This window comes from Hyla sarda, chromosome 4 (genome assembly GCF_029499605.1).
Source record: "Hyla sarda isolate aHylSar1 chromosome 4, aHylSar1.hap1, whole genome shotgun sequence".
Lineage (NCBI taxonomy): Eukaryota > Metazoa > Chordata > Amphibia > Anura > Hylidae > Hyla > Hyla sarda.
The window spans coordinates 30047179-30070412 of record NC_079192.1 but is presented as its reverse complement, the minus strand read 5'-3'; the positions used below and the strand labels follow the sequence as shown (position 1 = coordinate 30070412).

The window sequence follows — 23234 nt, the reverse complement described above, 5'->3', positions numbered from 1 at the left end:
GTTATAGGATACAGGATAGTTGAGAGGTCGTGTAATAACAGATCGATAGATACAGAACAGTTACAGCATGAGAGGTTATGTAATAACAGATCAGTGATAGTTAAATAGAATAATACAATATTGGGATGCTGTAATGCAGCATACATGACATTTATAGTGCTGAATGGAAGTCCTCTGCAGGTTTCAAGCACTGGGAGGGTCACCCCCTCCCTCGCTCATGTCCCTGCAGGGAGATGGGGGTGGCGCACTCATCTACGTGTGCAGTGAAAGGTTCCTGTGCCCATTTCTTGATTCTAAAAATATAACTGGAAAGAGAAAGCATCCTAAGAAAGAGAGCGGTTCTCCTGTCAGAGAATGGGGAGGAGGGGGAGGGGAGTCACTTTCCTTTCTATCATCATACTGCCCTTGAGCAAAGAGGAGACCACTGCTCTGCCCGAGTCACACACATTGTCACTCACACAGGCATTAGCTTACAGTATATAGAAAATCAATGGGAGTTGTAACATCTTATCACTCTCTTCTTTGTCTTCAAGGGCCCTGATGCCCCAGCCCATTGTATTTTTTTGTAACTGTATCTCTCTGACTTTTGGTTACATTTGCCTGAAAGCAGTAGTAGATATTACAGGTACCATTCCATTTTATGTGTTGTATCCCCCTGCAGTGTTATGATACAAAGCTAGGCTATTATCTAGATTTCACCATAAAACATTTTCATTAGATACAACATCTATTAGATCGGGGGTTTCCAAACTGTGGACCTCCAACAATTGCAAAACTACATCTCCCAGTATCTCTCTGGGAGTTGTCATTTTGCAGCATCATGAGGTCCCCAGTTTAGAGACCACTGTATTAGATGTACTGTCAGTGGTAGAAAATAATGGCGGAACTCCTGAAATGACCAACGATACCTGGAAATAGTTGCTGTTTATAAGTGTTTTCTCCTCTATCTATCTTAAGCGAGGGTTTTCTTCAGGCATTTTTTGGAACACTGCCACTGCAGTTTATGAGCCAAAGCCAGAAGTGTATTCAAAAGGAAAGGGAAACATAAAAGAAGGACTTCTTCTTCTTAATGGGACCTCTTCTGACTTTGGCTCAAATACTGCAGTGTCAGTTTAAAAAAAAAAAAATGTATGGAAACGTAGCCTTAGAACATTCATATTCTTTCAATTTTGTTCATTCATATTTTCATACTCTTTCCTCTATTTATCTCAGAAAATTCATATTCTCTCCTCTGTCCATCTCAGAACATTCATACTTTCCTATATCCCTCTCAGAACATTCATACTTTCCTATATCCCTCTCAGAACATTCATACTTTCTCCTATATCCCTCTCAGAACATTCATACACTCTCCTATATCCTTCTCAGAGCATTCATACTTTCTCCTATATCCCTCTCAGAGCATTCATACTCTCTCCTATATCCCTCTCAGAACATTCATACTCTCTCCTATATATCCATCTCAGAACATTCATACTCTCTCCTATATCCTCAGAGCATTCATACTCTCTCCTATATCCCTCTCAGAACATTCATACTTTCCTATATCCCTCTCAGAACATTCATACTTTCTCCTATATCCCTCGCAGAACATTCATACTCTCTCCTATATCCTTCTCAGAGCATTCATACTCTCTCCTATATCCCTCTCAGAACATTCATACTCTCTCCTATATATCCATCTTAGAACATTCATACTCTCTCCAATATCCCCCTCAGAACATTCATACTCTCTCCTATATCCCTCTCAAAGCATTCATACTCTCTCCTATATCCCTCTCAGAACATTCACACTCTCTCCTATATCCCTTTCAGAACATTCATACTCTCTCTTATATCCCTCTCAGAGCATTCATACTCTCTCCTATATCCATCTCAGAACATAATTTTTTTCTTTTATATCCATTCCAGAACATTCATACTCTCTCCTACATATATATCCACATATTTATACTCCCTTTAAGATCCTTTACTGGTCATTCATACTTCTCTACCCACATGTTCCCATTCATAATGTCTCCATTTCTCTTTATACAGTTATACACTATTCTATTCAATTTGTATCCTTTCAAACTGTCTCCTCCCAATGTTTCTACCCATTCATACTCTCTGCTTTATTCATCTCTCTCCATTTATACCTATTCCTACATGCCTCTCCACCCATTCATACTCTATTCTTCATCCATCTCTCCCGATTCATACCCAATCCTACATCCCATTTATTCATGCTAACTCTTATTAGCTACATTCTTGGCTATTTTTTTTCTATTTCCATTATTTCAGTTTCCATCTTTTCCCATTTTGGTTATAGCTGTTACAAAATGGTTAAAGCTATTTTCAGAAGCCAGCATGCCCTCATTCTGCAGATTTTCCACAATGTTCTGTCTGTATCTAGCCCTCTGCGTCTCTGTCCCTCACCATTCTTCCCTCTTTACCCTGACTCTGCAGAATTCATACTCATTAAGCTCTCACGTATGTGCAGCTATTCATCGTGCCTTTTCAGCACCAGCTGTCAGCCAAGCTAGCTGTAGTCCAGCTCTCAGACCCAAGAGTATGAATGCGCGAACACAGGCTATATGAGCAACCCTGCCGGCATTGCTACAAGCATCAATGCCTGTAATAAAATAGAACTTGTAATTTTGGGGATGCAATTCATTTTTGCATTTGTTGATGTTGCTACATTTGATAACATTTTTGGTAATATTCATTTATATACTTACATGATACAAAATTTCTGTCCACCCCTCCATAGTTATACATTGAAATACAGTGAGCACAGCAAACAGGATGTTGTCAAACTGTGTGATGCCATTATTGGGTCCCTCCCATTTGGCATAACATACTGTGCCAGGGGGGCATTTCCGTGATGATGAATCATTGCCGCAGAGGCCCTCCACCTGTATTTCATCTACAGAAGGACAGGGAAAGCATTAAAACACACACACACACACACACACACACACATATATATATATATATATATATATATATATATATATATATATATGCATACATATGATACAAATGGTTAGTAATTTTGAACAATTTTCCCAAATTTTATAGTTGATATGATTCCTAACTTATTTGTAAGTCACTTCATTTGACAAAAAATACTCATTACTTTAGAAAAACAGCTCTAAAATCTTGGCCACTAGATTTTATCTTTTCCCTACAATCTGCTGTCCACTGCCTTTCACGGGATATCTTTTTCTAGTAACCGCTTGATCAAAACAGAACACAAGAAGTGGGGGAGGGGCTTAGCATGTGCTGTGTGCAGGAGAGCAAAAGAGAAAGCCTGGGCTGTGTACCTGCAAGCTGAGCCAGTCTGCCTGCTGAAGATTATCCACACAGCTCATATTTTACCTTGCAGCACCAGTCATCAGGTTTATAAAATGCATGTAATTTAAATTTGGCCATATATATGATAAGTATGTATGTTATCATGTGCTAGGGAACTTAAAAATACTTCCCACATATCCCAGGATGAAAACACACCAAAAAGAAAATACTGAACATGGATCATGTAAGGTAGGCTAACATGAAAACTGAACCCCTAAAGAACATTTGCTACTATAATTTATAATTACCTTGAAATAAATAGGCGAAAAGAACTATCACATCAATCATGACATGGTAAAGTATAAATTACATCACTTCAAGTAGCCATATATAGTCACAAGTGTAGTGACATAATGTATAGTCAACTTTTTTGTAGGTGCAATATTATTTTTAACTCTTTGGCCCAAAATTATCAGTCTATCTGATTAATGACTGTGTGATTTGCCTATAGCAACCAAAGTTCAGCTTTTATTTCTTAAATTGTTCTGGTTAAAGCTGAGCTGTGATTGGTTGTTATGGGCAAATCACACAATATTTGTTTTAGACAGATAAATCTTGGCCTATCTCTCGCAGAGAATTTGGATTAGACTAGATCAGAAAAATAAAAAATCTGACCCCTTTAAAGATATATTAAGAAATTGACCTTTACAAAATCTAAAAACATCATGGTGTAAAGAAGCAGCTTTATAGTGCCAAATCCAAAGAGAAGCATCTCCATCTGCCCAAACTGAGAAAAAGAAGTAGGTCATAGATCTAAAAGACAGCAGGATGGGACCAGTCTCACCTCCATACGGTTCATAGCAAGAATTATGGAATTTGCCTATGTAGAAGTCAAGTCCAATGATAGCAAAGATGAGAATAGCAAAGAACAAGAGCAAACCAATCTGGAGAAGAGGAATCATGGCTTTCATTATAGACTTCAGGACCACTTGTAAACCTGCAGATGACAAAACCGCTGTTAGACTAAGCAAAATTCTGACAGCATATTAATAAATATGTATTCCATTTAACAAAATTTTTTTAAACATACACCTGAGAAACCATGTGCTATACGAGAAGAAAATTGGTAACAAGAATGCCTAGAATAATATAAAGAATGGAGCCTATAATTCTGGTCACCACATCCACTGACGTGTTAATAGGTATAGAAGTGAATATGCTTTTTCTTTTAATCTAAAAGAAGTCAGAACTGCAATCCCGAAATACCCTCTAGTAACTTACAAGTCTCTAAATGTGTATATGTAAATGGCTATTCTAAACTGGACAACCCTTTAAATGCCTGATTATCTTACAAAACCCTCTAAATGGATTTTCTTAAACAGTCCAATTTATCTCACATGTGCACCAAGAGTGTGAGGGTTGGAGTGACTATCATAACACCTCAGTACATTTATTTTATGCATATAGCTGTTGTTTTTCCAGCCACTGGTATATTTTATGTAGGTTCATCACATGAAAAGTGACGGAGATAATCCGATGAACCCACCTCGCCACAGGCTTTATGAATATCACCGATTTGGATTTAAAAAAAAAAGGGTTAAACCCTGTTTACGATGACTAACTATGAATGTGGTCATCTGGCAAATGTCCGTGAGGTGACACATTTCCTGGATGGCAGGTTCTGCATCAACGACAGGAATGGTCCAGTCACAGGAGGGCTGGCAATGCTTCACTTAGGAAAGTGGGAGGTCTACAGAGCAGAGCGTCTGTCATATGTTCATACTAACTAGCTATTAATAAGATGAATGCTGATAATGTAAAGTATGAGATATGGCATAATAAGACGTGAGATCAATACATGCTCATACCTTCCAGTACCAATTATTAAACTGATGAATGAAGAATAAGTGCCAAAGATGAGTCACCTGCTTCTCCCAGTATATGTTTTGCCAGGAATCAGGATATATACTGTGGGGGATATAAGGTGCTACTGCTCAGACCCATCCACCCTGCATTGCCTAAACTGCAGTGGCTATAAAAAAAATCACACAGGCTGCAGATCCTAGAAAAGTAAAGTGCAGTCTGTAGTGTAAAAGAACACCTCTTGATCGGCATTGGTGGAAAGTGCGGTTTGGCAGAGGCATAGCTAGACATGACTTCTCCTGGGCCAAATAATCACCTTCTTGCTCCAGTTGTATATGTAAATAATTCAGGGTACGTGCCAATGTTTCCTAATTATGCCCCTAAAGTCCAGTGCTGGGCCCTACATTTCATGTAAATACTTTTCATGCAATATCAAAGAAAATAGAGAGCCATCAGATATCGTATTCAACAACTCCATGCATCAAAAGCAAATAGAATGGTCATATACTTTTGCAATTGAAAAACTTATCAGGAAAAGGACAGTGATGATGATTCCTGGGCTATGAACTGGAAATATCTCACTATTGTATTGCTAAACATTTTTTAAACAAAGTAAAAAAAAAACATCTATGTTTGTACCATTTACCACAAACAATTTAAATTTTTTTTATAGTCACATCCCACTCAGTTCTTTATATTCCATATTTTGGGACATTTTATGCTCCACTTTATCCATTCAAATTTAGTTCTGCCCCCTTAAGTTTTAGTTTGCAGGGCTATATACTAAAAGATGAGGCTGTTGGCAGGTATACAATCCATTGTAACAAAGCAACAGCAGGTCGATAGAGACTTCAGGATTTAGATAAAACACAACGGACACATGCAAAAAAAAAAAAAAATTGGAATTGACGTACTTGGAATTCCAGACACGAGTTTCAGGGGTCTCAGCACACGAACAGCTCGGAGGGTCCGCAGATCAAACTCTGGCCCAGTAGATGCAATAATTCTGCAGGCAGACATTATGTATAATTACTATACAATGTTAGGATTATTTAATATTCATTAAAACACACACAGAAAACATGTACCAAATATTGTCATGAAGATGGTGGAACAGTAAGGGACCAAAGCACACATAAAGCTAATCATGTTTTCTTTCTAAGTTACAAGCACCTTCATCTCTTTTTAGGATGTAGCATTAAAGATTGTGTTTGTCTTGTTAGTGTTACGCCGAGCGCTCCGGGTCCCTGTTCCTCCCCGGAGCGCTCGCGGCGTTCCCCTCTCTGCAGCGCCCAGGTCAGAACCGCTGACCGGGAGCGCTGCACTGACGCTGCCGGCGGGGATGCGATTCGCATAGCAGGACGCGCCCGCTCGCGAGTCGCATCCCAAGCTACTTACTTGTCCCGGTCCCCGGCTGTCACGTCCTGGCGCGCGCGGCTCCGCTCCTTAGGGTGCGCGCGCGCCAGCGCTCTAAGATTTAAAGGGCCAGTGCACCAATGATTGGTGCCTGGCCCAATCAGTCTAATTAGCTCCCACCTGCTCCACGCCTATATAACCTCACTTCCCCTTCCCAGTATTGCCGGATCTTGTTGCCCTTGTGCCTAGAGAAAGCGTTTCCTGTGTTTGCCATACCAGTGTTTCCAAACCTTCTGCTATCACCATTGACTACGAACCTTGCCGCCTGCGCTGACCTTCTGCTACGTCTGACCTCGCCTCTGTCTAGTCCTTCTATCCCACACCTTCTCAGCAGTCAGCGAGGTTGAGCCGTTGCCGGTGGACACGACCTGGTTGCTACCGCCGCAGCAAGTCCATCCCGCTTTGCGGCAGGCTCTGGTGAATACCAGTAGCAACCTAGAACCGGTCCACTGGTACGGTCCACGCCAATCCCTCGCTGACACAGGGGATCCACCTCCAGCCTGCCGAATCCTAACAGTTAGTACCCTTACTTATAATGAATAATTGGGTTTTATAATGTAATTTTTTTTCATTTAAGATTTCTACAGTGCCCACTAAAACATGGGAACCCTGTGCAATAAACGGGACACCCAGTAGTGACATTTTGTAACACATTTCTGAACAATGAATGCATGAGGGTCCCATTCCTTGCAGATACAGTCAGGGGAGGCAAGATAAGTGGTGGGCAGGTGAGTGGTGCAAGGAAGAAAGGGATCCTCCTGATCCTCTTATTACCCCTATAACATCTTATTACAGTAACCCGGCTCCTGATCCTCTTATTACCCTATAACATCTTATTACAGTAACCCGGCTCCTGATCCTCTTATTACCCTATAACATCTTATTACAGTAACCCGGCTGCTGATCCTCTTATTACCCTATAACATCTTATTACAGTAACCCGGCTCCTGATCCTCTTATTACCCTATAACATCTTATTACAGTAACCCGGCTCCTGATCCTCTTATTACCCCTATAACATCTTATTACAGTAACCCGGCTCCTGATCCTCTTATTACCCTATAACTTCTTATTACAGGAACCCGGCCCCTGATCCTCTTATTACCCTATAGCATCTTATTACAGTAACCCGGCTCCTGATCCTCTTATTACCCTATAACATCTTATTACAGTAACCTGGTTCCTGATCCTCTTATTACCCTATAACAATTTATTACAGTAACCCGGCTCCTGATCCCCTTATTACCCTATAACATCTTATTATAGTAACCCGAATCCTGATCCTCTTATTACCCTATTACAATTTATTACAGTAACTCGGCTCCTGATCCCCTTATTACCCTATAACATCTTATTATAGTAACCCGAATCCTGATCCTCTTATTACCCTATTACAATTTATTACAGTAACTCGGCTCCTGATCCCCTTATTACCCTATGACATCTTATTACAGTAACCCGGCTCCTGATCCTCTTATTACCCCTATAACATCTTATTACAGTAACCCGGCTCCTGATCCTCTTATTACCCTATAACATCTTATTACAGTAACCCGGCTCCTGATCCTCTTATTACCCTATAACATCTTATTACAGTAACTCGGCTCCTGATTTTCTTATTACCCTGTAACATCTTATTACAGTAACCCGGCTCCTGATCCTCTTATTACCCTATAACATCTTATTACAATAACCCAGCTCCTGATCCTCTTATTACCCTATAACATCTTATTACAGTAACTCGGCTCCTGATCCTCTTATTACCCTATAACATCTTATTACAGTAACCCGGATCCTGATTTTCTTATTACCCTGTAACATTTTATTATACATTTTTTATTATAGTTACCCGACTCCTGATCCTCTTATACCCCAGTAACAACATATTATATTGTTACCTGGTTCCTGGTCTTATATTACTTCTGTAGTATCTTTTTTTTTTTCTATTATTATTCCTATCATTATACTTATTTAAAGTAAACAGGTGGATACAGAGTACAGAACTTGTCCGTAAATTCACAATAACCTTGAAAACAGTAGAAGAAGGGTTGTAAGAAAATAACCACAAAAATGTAATCTCCATAGTCTACGAATGAACGTGACTTACACATAGGACTGAATAGATAAGGCCACCCCTGTGGTATCTTTATTACTAATGTTAAGATATCTTACTACTACAATTTAAAGAACTTAACATTACTGTAGTTTAACCCAAGATGTTGTATTTAAGCAGAATCCCAAAGGGTTAAGTGTTTAGGATGATTAACAAAAATGTTATAAGGGTCAGAGTCATTTAGCACTGGCGTCTGTGCAGCAGAGAGATGAGTCAGCACACACTCACCCTCCGGGAACATATATCAGTTCAGGGAAGCTTCTCTGTCTTATAAAGCAATGACTACAGGCTGCTCAATGAAATCAAGTACATTGTAGTGTTTTAGGGGAAAATCCCCTTTAGGCTGGGTTCACACTACGATTTGTAACTACGGTTCCTGTATACGGCTGGGAGGGGGGGTGGGGCTTAATCGCGGCGCCTGCACTCAGCCGTATACGGGAACCGTAGTTAATGCATGTCTATGAGCCAACCGGAGTGAACCGCAGCCTCCGGTCGGCTGCTTTTTCAGCCGTATGCGGTTTCCTGACCGCAGGCAAAAACGTGGTCGACCACGTTTTTGCCTGCGATCGGGAAACCGCATATGGCCGAAAAAGCAGCCAACCGGAGGCTGCGGTTCACTCCGGTCGGCTCATAGACATACATTAACTACGGTTCCCCTATACGGCTGAGTGCGGGCACCACGATTAAGCCCCGCCCCCTCCTCCAAGCCGTATATGGTAACCGTAGTTACAAATCGTAGTGTGAACCCAGCCTTACTCAGTAAAATAATAGTGTTATGTGGGTATACTATGTGCCATTATATAGTCCAGCCAATGTTCAATATAGTCCACAATCTGGCTTATACTGAAAATGTCTAATTGTAATACTGAACCCTACTTGTGCTTATAAATCCAGTTGTCAATGTTATAATCCATCTACAATACATATTGTGCAACCAGATATCCATTGACTACGGACAGACTGGCCATTTATTCTAGTGAGTAGCTAGAGGAGGTAACAAAATCAGGACTCCACTGGTCAGACATTGCAGACACATTCTTGTGATACATCATCTTTAAGAAAGCATTGTTGTGGCAGAATATATATATTAAAAGAGTTACCTACCAACATACTTTTTATAATAGCATTATGCCTGCTCATCTTATTCTATGGCAAGACACTGAATAGGATGTACAACACAACCTGCCTATTGATGAGCTGGAGCACAGTCAGACAGGGGACATGAGGAGCAGCACTATTTCTGGCCATAATATAACTACTATATGGCATTTTCAGCAGTTTCCTTTCTGGTGGATCAAGCTTTAATTTTCAGTTGTCCATGAACTTATGGGTAGAGACTAACTGCTATGCTGTCTCCCACAAAGAAGAGAGGATCTTGCTCCCCCATATCTCTAGCACAACCCAAAATTCATGAGCAGCCTGGAGGACATTATAGAACACTACTGAGCAGTGTAAGCTGTGAATCCCGTACTGAGGCAAGATAAAACAATCATTGCAAGCTGCAGTAGCCTCTCTCTATCTCTCCCTATCTGACATTGTCTCTTTCTGGCCATTCTCCCTCTTCCCCCTTCCCTTTCCATAGATTTCTATGGACGGCTGTAACATGATACTTCAATGAGCAATTTTGCTTGCTAAATGGAGAAAAGGACATTTTTATTTAATAAAATATATCACAATGTTTCAAGCATTAACTTGCCCTATTGATGTATGAAAATATTTGTTAAAAATGAAGTGCCTATTTGAATTGCTCTCACTGGTGTAGGGAGCAATGTGTCCATCTCTGAGTACAATTGAGCACAATTGTATTATATTACACAATTGTACATATAATACACAAATGTATTATATTCTGGTATTATAAAGATATAGTATGGTGAAAATAGTTAATATGAGTGTATGTTACCACTTTGTCCTGGCATAAGTCTTTCAGGGGCACAGATCTATTTATGTTCCTTCGACCTGTTGCATGACCCACACATCTTAAATGTTTAACCATATCTATAAACATTCCTTTCATAATTAAATACTGAGATTGACAGTGAAGTTTTCCAAGAGTCAAATCTATTAGCTTAACTGAACCACTATAATGCTATTGTATGCTTTTTACTACTTGTACTTTCCCTAAACTGCATTTGTTATAAAATGCGAATCTGCAGAGCAGGTCCAGTACATGTATAGTATATACATAAATAAATCCCACACCTCAATGATAAAATCCTGTCTGCCTGCAGTCACCTCTAGAGGGACCATATACTGCTTATACTATAATAATACATTTTGTGCAATATATTGGTAACTGCAGGCAGCTAGCATACAGTCAGTAGAGGATACTTAAAGGGGTTATCTAGGGAAAAAAAACTTTTTTTTTTTTATATATTAGCTGGCTCCAGAAAGTTAAACAGATTTGTCATTTACTTCTATTAAAAAATCTTAATCCTTTCAGTACTTATGAGCTTCTGAAGTTAAGGTTGTTCTTTTCTGTCTAAGTGCTCTCTGATGACACCTGTCTCGGGAACCGCCCAGTTTAGAAGAGGTTTTCTATGGGGATTTGCTTCTAAACTGGGTGGTTCCCGAGACACGTGTCATCAGAGAGCACTCAGACAGAAAAGAACAACCTTAACTTCAGAAGCTCATAAGTACTGAAAGGATTAAGATTTTTTAATAGAAGTAATTTACAAATCTGTTTAACTTTCTGGAGCCAGCTGATATATAAAAAAAAGTTTTTCCTGGATAACCCCTTTAAAGCTGTGCATGACATATTTTGCTTTGACTGCTATAATAATAGGTATTAGAAAATATATAAATGAAGAATTTTGGTTCAATCTGATTTTTTTTAAAGGCACCGATCAATAATATCAATAATGATCAATATGATCAATAATACTGTGTTCTAAGTAAAGCCTATGCTGCACAATGAAGTTATCACGAAGATTGCACTAAAGGGGTACTCGGGTGGAAAGCATTTATTTATTTTTTTTCAAATCTACTGGTGCCAGAGCGTTAAACAGATTTGTATATTACAAAAGTATGTGAAAGATGTTCGGCACTGCTTACTTCTGTACCTGGAAACTGATGGACACTAAGTCGCTGTTGCGGGGAGAGGATTCAGTGGTGCTCAGACTCACGTAGGATATAACTTAAGTGCATAAAGGAGAAGAATGAAAGGTCGGCATTCACCGGGTTTCCAATTCAGCAGATTTTATTGCACATACTCACAGCCATAGTACAGTTCTACGGAAGACGGCGGATGGTAACATAGGGGGGTACCACAGAGAGGCGACACCGATGTTTCGCACTTAGTAGGGCTTCGACGGGCCTGACTCTACACCGGAACATGTCATCTTCTTATACAGGTGAGTAAAGTAATTGGACCTATCACCAATAGACACACCTTGTGACGTTAAAAGAAGGAGGGGAGGTTGCTTTATCAAGCTTGCTCCTACATCGATCTAGCTCGTTATTCAGACTGATACAACTGGTACCGCTAAAACCTTCTTAGAAGCAAACAGAGAAGTCAACTTTGTCATTAAGTCCTAGGACTCCTGTTGCATCAGTAGCAATTATCCAGTGCGTCTCTCTTCTAAGGAGGTTTTTATCGGATCTAAGTCCTGGTCGTGCAGCAACTTTTTCTATTCCTGCGAATCTTAAAGATTCGTGACTTCCTCCGTGGGCTTCTATTATATGGGAAATTAACCTGGGAGCCCCCCAGACAGTCCAGGCATGCTGGGAGTTGTTGTTCTGTAATATCTGGCCCTTCAGATGTTGCCGAACTACAACTCCCAGCATGCCTGGGCAGTCTGGGCATGCTTGGAGTTGAAGTTTGGCAACATCTGGAGGGCTACAGTTTGGAGACTACTAAACAGTGGTCTCCAAACTGTTCTCCTCCAGTTGTTGCAAAACTACAACTCCCAGCATGCCCTTCGGCTGTCTGAACATGCTGGGAGTTGTAGTTTTGCAACAACTGGAGGCACACTAGTTGGGAAACATTGTCTGTGTGCCTCCACCTGTTGCAAAACTATAACTCCCAGCATGCACTGACAGGCCATGCATGCTGGGAGTTGTAGTTTTGGAACAGCTGGAAGCATACGGGTTGGGAAACACTGAGTTAAGTAACAAACTCTCAGTGTTTTGCAACCAGTGTGCCTCCAGCTGTTGCATAACTACAACCCCCAGCATGCATGGACAGCGAAAGGGCATGCTGGAAGTTGTGGTAGTATGCCTCCAGCTGTTGCATGACTACAAGTCCCAGCATGCCCTTCTGCTGTCACTGCATTCTGAGAGTTGTAGTTTTGCAACAGCTGGAGGTTTGCTCCTTCCCTCATGTGAATGTAGTGGGGGTTTACAGAGAGTTTCTCACTGCAAGTTTGAGATACAGCAAATTTTCCACTGCAGCTCAAACTCCTAGTGGGAAACACGCTGTGAACCCCCGCCTGTGTGAGTGTACCCTAAAAACACTACACTACACAAAATAAAGGGTAAAACACTACATATACACATACCCCTACACAGCCCCCCCCCCCCCACCCCCCCAATAAAAATGAAAAACATCTGGTACGGCAGTGTTTCCAAAACGGAGCCTCCAGTTGTTGCAAAAAAAAAAACAACACCTAGTATTGCCAGACAGCCATTGACTGTCCAGGCATGCTGGGAGTTTTGCAACAGCTGGAGGCGCCCTGTTTGGGAATCACTGCCGTAGAATACCCCTAATTTAGTCCTCAAATATGCATGGTGCTCTCTCACTTCGGAGCCCTGTCTTATTTCAAGGCAACAGTATAGGGCCAAATATGGGGTATTTCTGTACTCGGGAGAAATTGCCTAAAAAATTTTGGGGGGCTTTTTCTCCTTTTACCCCTTATGAAAAGGTAAAAATGGGGTCTACTCCAGCATTTAATTGTAAAATTTTTTTATTTTTCACACTAACTTGCTGGCGTTGCCCCATAGTTTTCATTTTCACAAGAGGTAAAAGGAAAAAAAGACCCCCAAAATTTGTAACGCAATTTCTCCTGAGTACGGAAATACCCCATATGTGGATGTAAAATGCTCTGCAAACGCTCAGCAAGGCTCAGGAGTGAGAGCACACTACGCACATCTGAGGCCTAAATTTGCACAGGGGTGGCTGATTGTTACAGCGGTTCTGACATAAACACACACACAAAAAAAACAATTTTGGAAACTACACCCCATAAGGAACGTAACATGGGTTATAGTGAGCCTTAACTACCCACAGGTGTTTGAAGAATTTTCATAAAATTGGACATACATTTAATTTTTTCACTAAAATGCTTATGTTATCCCAAACTCTTCATTTTCACAAGGGGTAATAGGAAAAAGCCCCCCAAAATTTGTAACACCATTTCTTCTGAGTAAGGAAATAACCCATATGTGGATGTAAAGTGCTCTGCTGGCAAACTACAATGCTCAGAAGAGGAGGAGTGCCATTGGGCTTTTGGAGAAAGAATTTGGCTGGAATTGAAGGCCATGTGCGTTTACAAAGCCCCCATGGTGCCAGAACGGTGGAACCCCCCCCCCCCCCCACATGTGACCCCATTTTGGAAACTACACCCCTCACAGAATGTAATAAGAGGTGTAGTGAGCATTTACACCCCACAGGTGTGTGACAGATTTTTGGAACAGTCGTCCGTGAAAATGAAAAATTTCAAAAGTCTGTCAAACACCAGTGGGGTCACGTGTGTGTGTGTTTGGGGGGGGGGGGGGCACTGTTCTGGTAGCACAGGGGCTTTGTAAATGCACATGGCCCCCGACTTCCATTCCAAACAAATTCACTCTCCAAAAGCTCAGTGGTGCTTCTTCTTTCTGAGCATTATAGTTCGCCTGCAGAGCACTTTACATCCACACATGGGGTATTTCCATACTCAGAAGAGATGGGGTTACAAATTTTGGGGGCATTTCTCCTATTTCCTCTTGTAAAAATGTTAAATTTGGGGAAAAACTGCATTTTAGTGGAAATTTTTTTTTCTTCATTTACACATCTGACTTTAATGAAAAGTTGTCAAACACCTGTGGGGTGTTAAGGCTCACTGTACCCCTTGTTACGTGGGGTTTCCTAAATGCAACATGCCCCCCAAAAACCATTTCAGCAAAATTTGCTTTCAAGAAGCCAAATGTGGCTCCTTCTCTTCTGAGCATTGTAGTGCACGAGCAGAGCACTTGATGTCCACATATGGGGTATTTCCATACTCAGAAGAAATGGGGTTACAAGTTTTGGGGGGCATTTCCTCCTATTACCTCTTGTAAAATGGTAAATTTGGGGGAAAAACTGCATTTTAGTGAAAGATTTTTTTATTTTATTTACACATCCGACTTTAATGAAAAGTCGTCAAACACCTGTGGGGTGTTAAGGCTCACCGTACCCCTTGTTATGTGCCTTGAGGGGTGTAGTTTACAAAATAGTATGCCATGTGTTTTTTTTTTTGCTGTTCTGGCACTATAGGGGCTTCCTAAATGTGACATGCCCCCTAAAAACCATTTCAGCATAATTCACTCAATCCCATTGACGCTCCTTCACTTTTGAGCCCTCTAGTGCACCCACAGAGCACTTTACGTTCACATATGGGGTATTTCCTTACTCGAGAGAAATTAGGTTACACATTTTGGGGGGCATTTTCTCCTTTTACTCCTTGTAAAAATTCAAAAACTGGGTCTACAAGAACATGTGAGTGTAAAAAATTTAGATTTTGATTTTTCTCTTTGCTGCTATTCCTGTGAAATACCTAAAGGGCTAACAAACATTCTGAATATAATTTTGTATACTTTGAGCCGTGCAGTTTTTTTTTATTATAATGGGGTCATTTATGGGGTATTTCTAATATGAAGACCCCTGAAATCCACTTCAAAACTGAACTGGTCCCTGAAAAATTCCGATTTTGAATTTTTTTTGAAAAATTAGAAAATTGCTGCTGAACTTTAAAGCCCTCTGATGTCTTCCAAAAGTAAAAACATGTCAACTTTATGATGCAGACATAAAGTAGACATATTGTATATGTTAATCAATATATAATTTATTTGGTATGTCTATTTTCCTCACAAGCAGAGAGCTTCAATGTTAGAAAAATTTAAAATTTTCTAAATTTTCATGAAATTTGGGAATTTTTCACCAAGAATTAAAATTTACTACTATGATAAAGTACAATATGTCACGAAAAAACAATCTTGGAATCAAAAGCAAAAGCATCCCAGAGTTATTAATGCTTAAAGGGACAGTGGTCAGATGTGCAAAAAAATGCTCTGGTCCTTAAAGGGGTACTCCGGCGCTAAGACATCTTATCCCCTATCTAAAGGATAAGGGAAAAGATGCCTGATCGCGGGGGTCCCACTGTTGGATACCCCCGTGATCTTGCACGCAGCACCCCGTTATAATCAGTCCCCGTAGCATGTTCGCTCCAGGTCTGATTACTGGCGATCACGTCATGCCCCCTCCCATAGGCTTGCATTGAGGGGGCGGAGCATGATGTCACACAGGGGCGGGGCCATGACATCACAAGGCTCCGACCCCGTGATCGCCAGTAATCAGACCTAGAGCGAACATGCTCTGGGGACTGATTATAACGGGGTGCTGCGTGCAAGATCACAGGGGTCCCCAGCGGCGGGACCCCCGCGATCAGGCATCTTATGCCCTATCCTTTGGATAGGGGATAAGATATCTTAGCGCCGGAGTACCCCTTTAAGGTCAAAATGGGCTTGGTCCATAAGGGGTTAATATGTTTTTGAAACAGCGGCAACAACATGTCAGGGAGTGAAAACCCATAGCAGAAATCCAACTGAATGGCCTGAGCATTGTGGAACTCCTAAAAAGAGCTTTTTTTTTTATACTTATGGACTCTTTTAAGATACCTCCAGGTTCTGTTTCAGGGCATAAACAGGCAATTAACTGGTCCTTAAAGGGGTACTCCGACATTAAGCTAAAATAATATAAAGCTGCAGCATCCAGATAGACCACCACGCAAGTTTGCAATAAATCATGGAACATGTCATTAACAAATTCTTGGAAGACTGCTGGGGCATTACAGAGACCGAATGGCATCGCTAGGTACTCCCGGGTGTTAAATGCCGCTTTCCATTCTTCACCTTCACAAATGCAAATTAAATTGTATGCTCCTCGGAGGTCTAATTTAGTGAAGATTCTGGCTCAATCAGATCAAAGAGTTCTGAGATCAAGGGTAAAGGGTAGTGATTTTTTATTGTAATTTTATTAAGTCCCCGATATTTAATGCAAGGACGAAGAGAACCATCCTTTTTCCCAACAAAGAAGAATCCAGCTCTGGCAGGAGAAGTGTATTTCCAGATAAAACCCTTTAGTAGGTTTTCTTGAATATATTTTTCCATAGTTTGAGTCACAGGAACAGACAGCGTATGAATTCTTCCCCGGGGTTTTGTAGTACCTGGTTGAAGATCAATGGGACAATCATAAGGGCGATGTGGTGGAAGAGTCTCTGCTTGTTTTTCACAGAATACATCAGCAAAGTCATGGTTAGGGGCAGGTATACTCGACTTAATGAGTGGTGAAGAAATAGTTTTAGGCAGAATGGGCTTCAGACAGTGACCTTGACAATAAGTTCCCCAATGATAAACTTCTCCAGAACTCCAATCAAATTGAGGGGAATGATGCTGAAGCCAAGGAAGTCCTAGAAGGAGTTCAGAAGTACAATGTGGAAGCACAAAGAACTGTATCTTTTCCTTATGCAAGACTCCCACTTGCATAGTAAGAGGTTCTGTTCGGTAAAGGACCATACCCCTCAAGTTCTCTCCATTAACTGGAGAGATATACAGAGGCTTATCTAGCCGAGACACCAGCAACCAATGCTTTTGGGCCAGGATAGTGTCAAAAAAGTTTCCCGTGGAACCAGAATCCAGGAAGGCAGAAGCGAAGAATGAAGACTTTGTAGGAGTATGAACTAGAACAGGCTTAGTCAAATGTGGAGAGGTACAATTTACACCCAGGGACGCCTCTCCTACGTGCCCTAGGTGCGAGCGTTTCCCGGACACTGAGGATGAAGAGTACACTCTTTAACGAAGTTTTCAGGACTGGCACAGTAAAGGCATAAGTTCTCATTGCGTCGTCGGGTTCTTTCTTGTGAGGAAAATCTAATGCGGTCCACCTGCATGGGATCTTCAGCTGGTGGAGTAGGAGAGAGTTGTAGAGGACGTTGAAAGAAGGGAGCCAAACGGGGGAATCGCCTTTACCGGAGTGGTTCACTCTCACGACGAAGCTCCTCTTGTCTCTCCGTGAACCTCACGTCAGTTTGGGTGGCAAGATTAATGAGATCTGTCAGGGAGGATGAAAGATCTCGAGCCGCTAAGGTGTCCTTGATCCTACTTGAGAGACCCTTTTTAAAAGTAGTGCACAAAGCCTCATTGTTCCAGGCCAGTTTGGAGGCCAAGGTGCGGAATGGTACTGCGTATTCTCCCACCAAAGAATTTCCTTGAGAGAGATTCAGTAAGGCAGTCTCCACAGAAGATGCCCGGACCAGTTCCTCAAATACATTACGGAATTCAGCAAGGAAAGTCCGGAGATAAGAGGACAATGGGCCATTGCCGTCCCACAGTGGGGTAGCCCAGGCCAAGGCTTTTCCAGAAAGAAGGCTGATGTCAGATGCCACTTTGGCACTCTCATTAGGAAACTGGTCCGTTTGGAGTTCCAGGTACATGAAACATGTACATGAGTTATGAAGGCCCTGCACAACTTTGGATCACCATCATATTTAGTAGGCAAGGGCAGACGAATTTTGGAGGGAACTGAAGCAACAGGAGCAGCGGGGGGTTCTTCTGGCGGAGGTTGAGGCTGTTGTGAAGCTAGGAGTTGCTGCACCAGTGCAGAAAGATGCCACATCTGCTGTGCTTGCTGTTCTAATCGTGCAGACTGTCAAGCCACAATTGTAGACAGGTTGGCTACACTTGGCAGAGGAACCTGTGCTGGTTCCATGCCGGTACTGTTAGGGGCAGCGCTCGGCCATTCATTCATCCCCTGTCATGCTTGGTCCCGTGTTCCCGCACGCGTGTTCTTGGCATTGCTAGGGGCAACATTCTGGACATTCTGTCCAGCCATGAGCTCCCCCCGTCTAGTGCCTGCGGTGGCTCCAAGGCTCGCTATGCAGGACGGGCACGCATGCGAGTCCCGGGTGTCTCCTCACCTCCTGCTGTCCCCGGTCCTTCTGCTTCTCTGCTTCGCCAGCGCGTGCATTCCCTGCCCTTAGGGCGCGCGCTGACGTTGCTAGATTTAAAGGACCAGTACGCCCATAATTGGTCGCCTGCTGGGCGGACCCTATATTAATCCGGCACCTCCCCATCATGTTGCCGGATCTTATTGTAATGGTCTTACCGTGATAGTTTAGTAGTGGATCCGCTGACCTGTGTGAACAGTGGTTGAACCGTACCAGGGAGGCTAAGGTGCTGCTGGTTTTCCCAAAGCGGGATGGACTTGCAGCGGCAGGCGGCTCCCAGGTCGCTACCCCTGGTACAATCCGTCCACACAGGTTGCCCAGATGGAACTTGGCACAGATGGTAAGTGTAGTCAGGACGAAGCACAGGTCTGAGGGCAGGTGGCAAATGAGCGTGGTCGGGGTCATAGGCACAAAGTCAGGAGGCAAAGGAGCAAGGTCAGGTAACAGGCTGGAGTTCAGGAACACTAATATGGCACACAAAATGTAATGCTTCCTGTCACGATGCCGGCTGGCAGGTAGTGGATCCTCTGTGCCAGAGAGGGATTGGCGTGGACCGTGCTAGTGGATCGGTTCTAAGTCACTACTGGTATTCACCAGAGCCCGCCGCAAAGCGGGATGGTCTTGCTGCGGCGGTAGTGACCAGGTCGTATCCACTAGCAACGGCTCACCTCTCTGGCTGCTGAAGATAGGCGCGGTACAAGGGAGTAGACAGAAGCAAGGTCGGACGTAGCAGAAGGTCGGGGCAGGCAGCAAGGATCGTAGTCAGGGGCAACGGCAGGAGGTCTGGAACACAGGCTAGGAACACACAAGGAAACGCTTTCACTGGCACAATGGCAACAAGATCCGGCAAGGGAGTGCAGGGGAAGTGAGGTGATATAGGGAAGTGCACAGGTGAAGACACTAATTGGAATCACTGCGCCAATCAGCGGCGCAGTGGCCCTTTAAATCGCAAAGACCCGGCGCGCGCGCGCCCTAGGGAGCGGGGCCGCGCGCGCCGGGACAGGACCGAGGGAGAGCGAGTCAGGTACGGGAGCCGGGGTGCGCATCGCGAGCGGGTGCTACCCGCATCGCGAATCGCATCCCGGCTGGAAGCGGAATCGCAGCGCCCCGGGTCAGTGGATCTGACCGGAGCGCTGCAGCGGGGAGAGTGTAGCGAGCGCTCCGGGGAGGAGCGGGGACCCGGAGCGCTCGGCGTAACAGTACCCCCCCCCTTGGGTCTCCCCCTCTTCTTAGAGCCTGAGAACCTGAGGAGCAGACTTTTGTCTAGGATGTTGTCCTCAGGTTCCCAGGATCTCTCTTCAGGACCACAACCCTCCCAGTCCACTAAAAAAAAAGTTTTCCCTCTGACCTTTTTAGAAGCTAAAATCTCTTTGACAGAGAAGATGTCCGAGGAGCCGGAAACAGGAGTGGGAGGAACAGATTTGGGAGAAAAACGGTTGAGGATGAGTGGTTTAAGAAGAGAAACGTGAAAGGCATTAGGGATACGAAGAGAAGGAGGAAGAAGAAGTTTGTAAGAGACAGGATTAATTTGACACAAAATTTTGAAAGGACCAAGATAGCGTGGTCCCAACTTGTAGCTAGGGACACGGAAGCGGACATATTTAGCGGAGAGCCATACCTTGTCTCCAGGGGAAAAAATGGGAGGAGCTCTTCTTTTCTTATCCGCGAACTTCTTCATGCGTGATGAAGCCTGTAAGAGAGAATTTTGGGTCTCTCTCCATATGATGGAAAGGTCACGAGAAATTTCATCCACAGCGGGCAGACCAGAGGGCAAGGGGGTAGGGAGGGGGGGAAGAGGGTGACGGCCGTACACCACGAAAAATGGGGATTTGGAGGAAGATTCAGAGACTCTGAAGTTATACGAGAATTCGGCCCATGGAAGGAGATCTGCCCAGTCATCCTGGCGGGAGGAAACAAAATGTCGCAAATAATCACCCAAGACCTGGTTAATTCTTTCTACTTGTCCATTGGACTGGGGATGATATGCAGAAGAAAAATTTAATTTAATCTTGAGTTGTTTACAGAGAGCCCTCCAGAATTTAGACACGAATTGGACGCCTCTATCCGAGACGATCTGCGTAGGCAACCCGTGAAGACGAAAAATGTGTACAAAAAATTGTTTAGCCAACTGAGGCGCTGAAGGAAGACCAGGAAGAGGGATGAAATGTGCCATTTTGGAGAATCGATCAACGACCACCCAAATAACAGTGTTGCCACGGGAAGGGGGTAAATCAGTAATAAAATCCATACCAATCAGAGACCAAGGCTGTTCGGGAACAGGCAGGGGATGAAGAAAACCAGCGGGCTTCTGGCGAGGAGTCTTATCCCGGGCACAGATAGTGCAGGCTCGCACAAAGTCCACAACATCCGTCTCCAGAGTCGGCCACCAATAGAAGCGGGAGATGAGTTGCACAGATTTCTTGATGCCCACATGACCTGCGAGATGGGAGGAGTGACCCCATTTGAGGATTCCGAGGCGTTGGCGTGGAGAAACAAAGGTCTTTCCTGGAGGAGTTTGCCTGATGGAGGCTGGAGAAGTGGAGATCAGGCAGTCAGGTGGAATGATGTGTTGCGGAGAGAGTTCAACTTCTGAGGCATCCGAGGAACGAGAGAGAGCATCGGCCCTAATGTTCTTATCGGCAGGACGAAAGTGAATCTCAAAATTAAATCGGGCAAAGAACAGAGACCACCGGGCCTGGCGAGGATTCAGCCGTTGGGCAGACTGGAGGTAGGAGAGGTTCTTGTGGTCGGTGTAAATAATAACTGGAAATCTTGATCCCTCCAGCAGATGCCTCCATTCCTCAAGTGCTAATTTAATGGCTAGAAGCTCTCGATCCCCGATGGAGTAGTTCCTCTCCGCCGGAGAGAAGGTCCTAGAAAAAAAACCACAAGTGACAGCATGCCCGGAAGAATTTTTTTGTAGAAGAACAGCTCCAGCTCCCACTGAGGAGGCATCAACCTCCAATAGGAAGGGTTTGGAAGGGTCAGGTCTGGAGAGCACGGGAGCCGAAGAAAAGGCAGACTTGAGTCGTTTAAAGGCGTCTTCCGCTTGAGGAGGCCAAGACTTGGGATCGGCATTTTTTTTGGTTAAAGCCACGATAGGAGCCACAATGGTAGAAAAATGTGGAATAAATTGCCTGTAATAATTGGCGAACCCCAAAAAGCGTTGGATAGCACGGAGTCCGGAGGGGCGTGGCCAATCTAAGACGGCAGAGAGTTTGTCTGGATCCATTTGTAGTCCCTGGCCAGAGACCAAATATCCTAGAAAAGGAAGAGATTGGCATTCAAACAGACATTTCTCAATTTTGGCATAGAGTTGATTGTCACGAAGTCTCTGAAGAACCATACGGACATGCTGGCGGTGTTCTTCTAGATTGGCAGAAAAAATTAGGATATCGTCCAGATATACAACAACACAGGAGTATAACAGATCACGAAAAATTTCATTAACAAAGTCTTGGAAGACAGCAGGGGCGTTGCACAGGCCAAAGGGCATGACCAGATACTCAAAGTGTCCATCTCTGGTGTTAAATGCCGTTTTCCACTCATCCCCCTCTCTGATGCGGATGAGGTTATAGGCACCTCTTAAGTCCAGTTTAGTAAAGATGTGGGCACCTTGGAGGCGATCAAAGAGTTCAGAGATGAGGGGTAGGGGGTAGCGGTTCTTAACCGTGATTTTATTAAGACCGCGGTAGTCAATGCAAGGACGTAGGGAGCCATCTTTTTTGGACACAAAGAAAAATCCGGCTCCGGCAGGAGAGGAGGATTTACGGATAAAGCCCTTTTTTAAATTTTCCTGGACGTATTCAGACATGGCAAGAGTCTCTGGGGCAGAGAGAGGATAAATTCTGCCCCGGGGTGGAGTAGTGCCCGGGAGGAGGTCGATAGGACAATCATAAGGCCTGTGAGGAGGTAGAGTCTCAGCTTGTTTTTTGCAGAAAACATCCGCGAAGTCCATATAGGCCTTAGGGAGACCGGTTACTGGAGGAACCACAGAGTCACGGCAAGGGTTACTGGGAACCGGTCTTAGACAGTCCTTGGAACAAGAGGGCCCCCAACTCTTGATCTCCCCAGTGGACCAATCCAGGGTTGGGGAATGAAGTTGAAGCCAGGGAAGTCCAAGGAGAATTTCCGAGGTGCAATTGGGGAGGACCAAAAGTTCAATCCTCTCGTGATGAGATCCGATGCTCATTAGAAGGGGCTCCGTGCGGAAACGTATGGTACAGTCCAATCTTTCATTGTTTACACAATTGATGTAAAGGGGTCTGGCGAGACTGGTCACTGGGATGTTGAACTTGTTGACGAGAGAGGCCAAAATAAAATTTCCTGCCGATCCAGAGTCCAAGAAGGCCACAGTAGAGAAGGAGAAGGCAGAGGCAGACATC

General features: G+C 43.5%; 2 protein-coding genes across 16 annotated transcripts in view; one reads left to right on the top strand and one right to left on the bottom strand.

Moving 5' to 3' along the window:
• LOC130367694 (surfeit locus protein 4-like) overlaps positions 1-23234 on the top strand; it is a 644664-nt gene that overhangs the window by 392272 nt on the left and 229158 nt on the right. The gene's annotated exons all lie outside the window — the stretch shown is intronic.
• Positions 1-23234, bottom strand: part of CACNA1A (calcium voltage-gated channel subunit alpha1 A) — a 358458-nt gene that overhangs the window by 221785 nt on the left and 113439 nt on the right. For all 8 annotated transcript variants that reach the window (XM_056570294.1, XM_056570295.1, XM_056570298.1 and 5 more), the window contains exons 4-6: positions 6057-6148; positions 4124-4276; positions 2721-2908 (exon numbers count right to left, since the gene is read on the bottom strand). In XM_056570294.1, coding sequence (XP_056426269.1) covers positions 2721-2908; positions 4124-4276; positions 6057-6148 — 433 coding nt within the window. The remainder of the gene's footprint in view (positions 1-2720; positions 2909-4123; positions 4277-6056; positions 6149-23234) is intronic.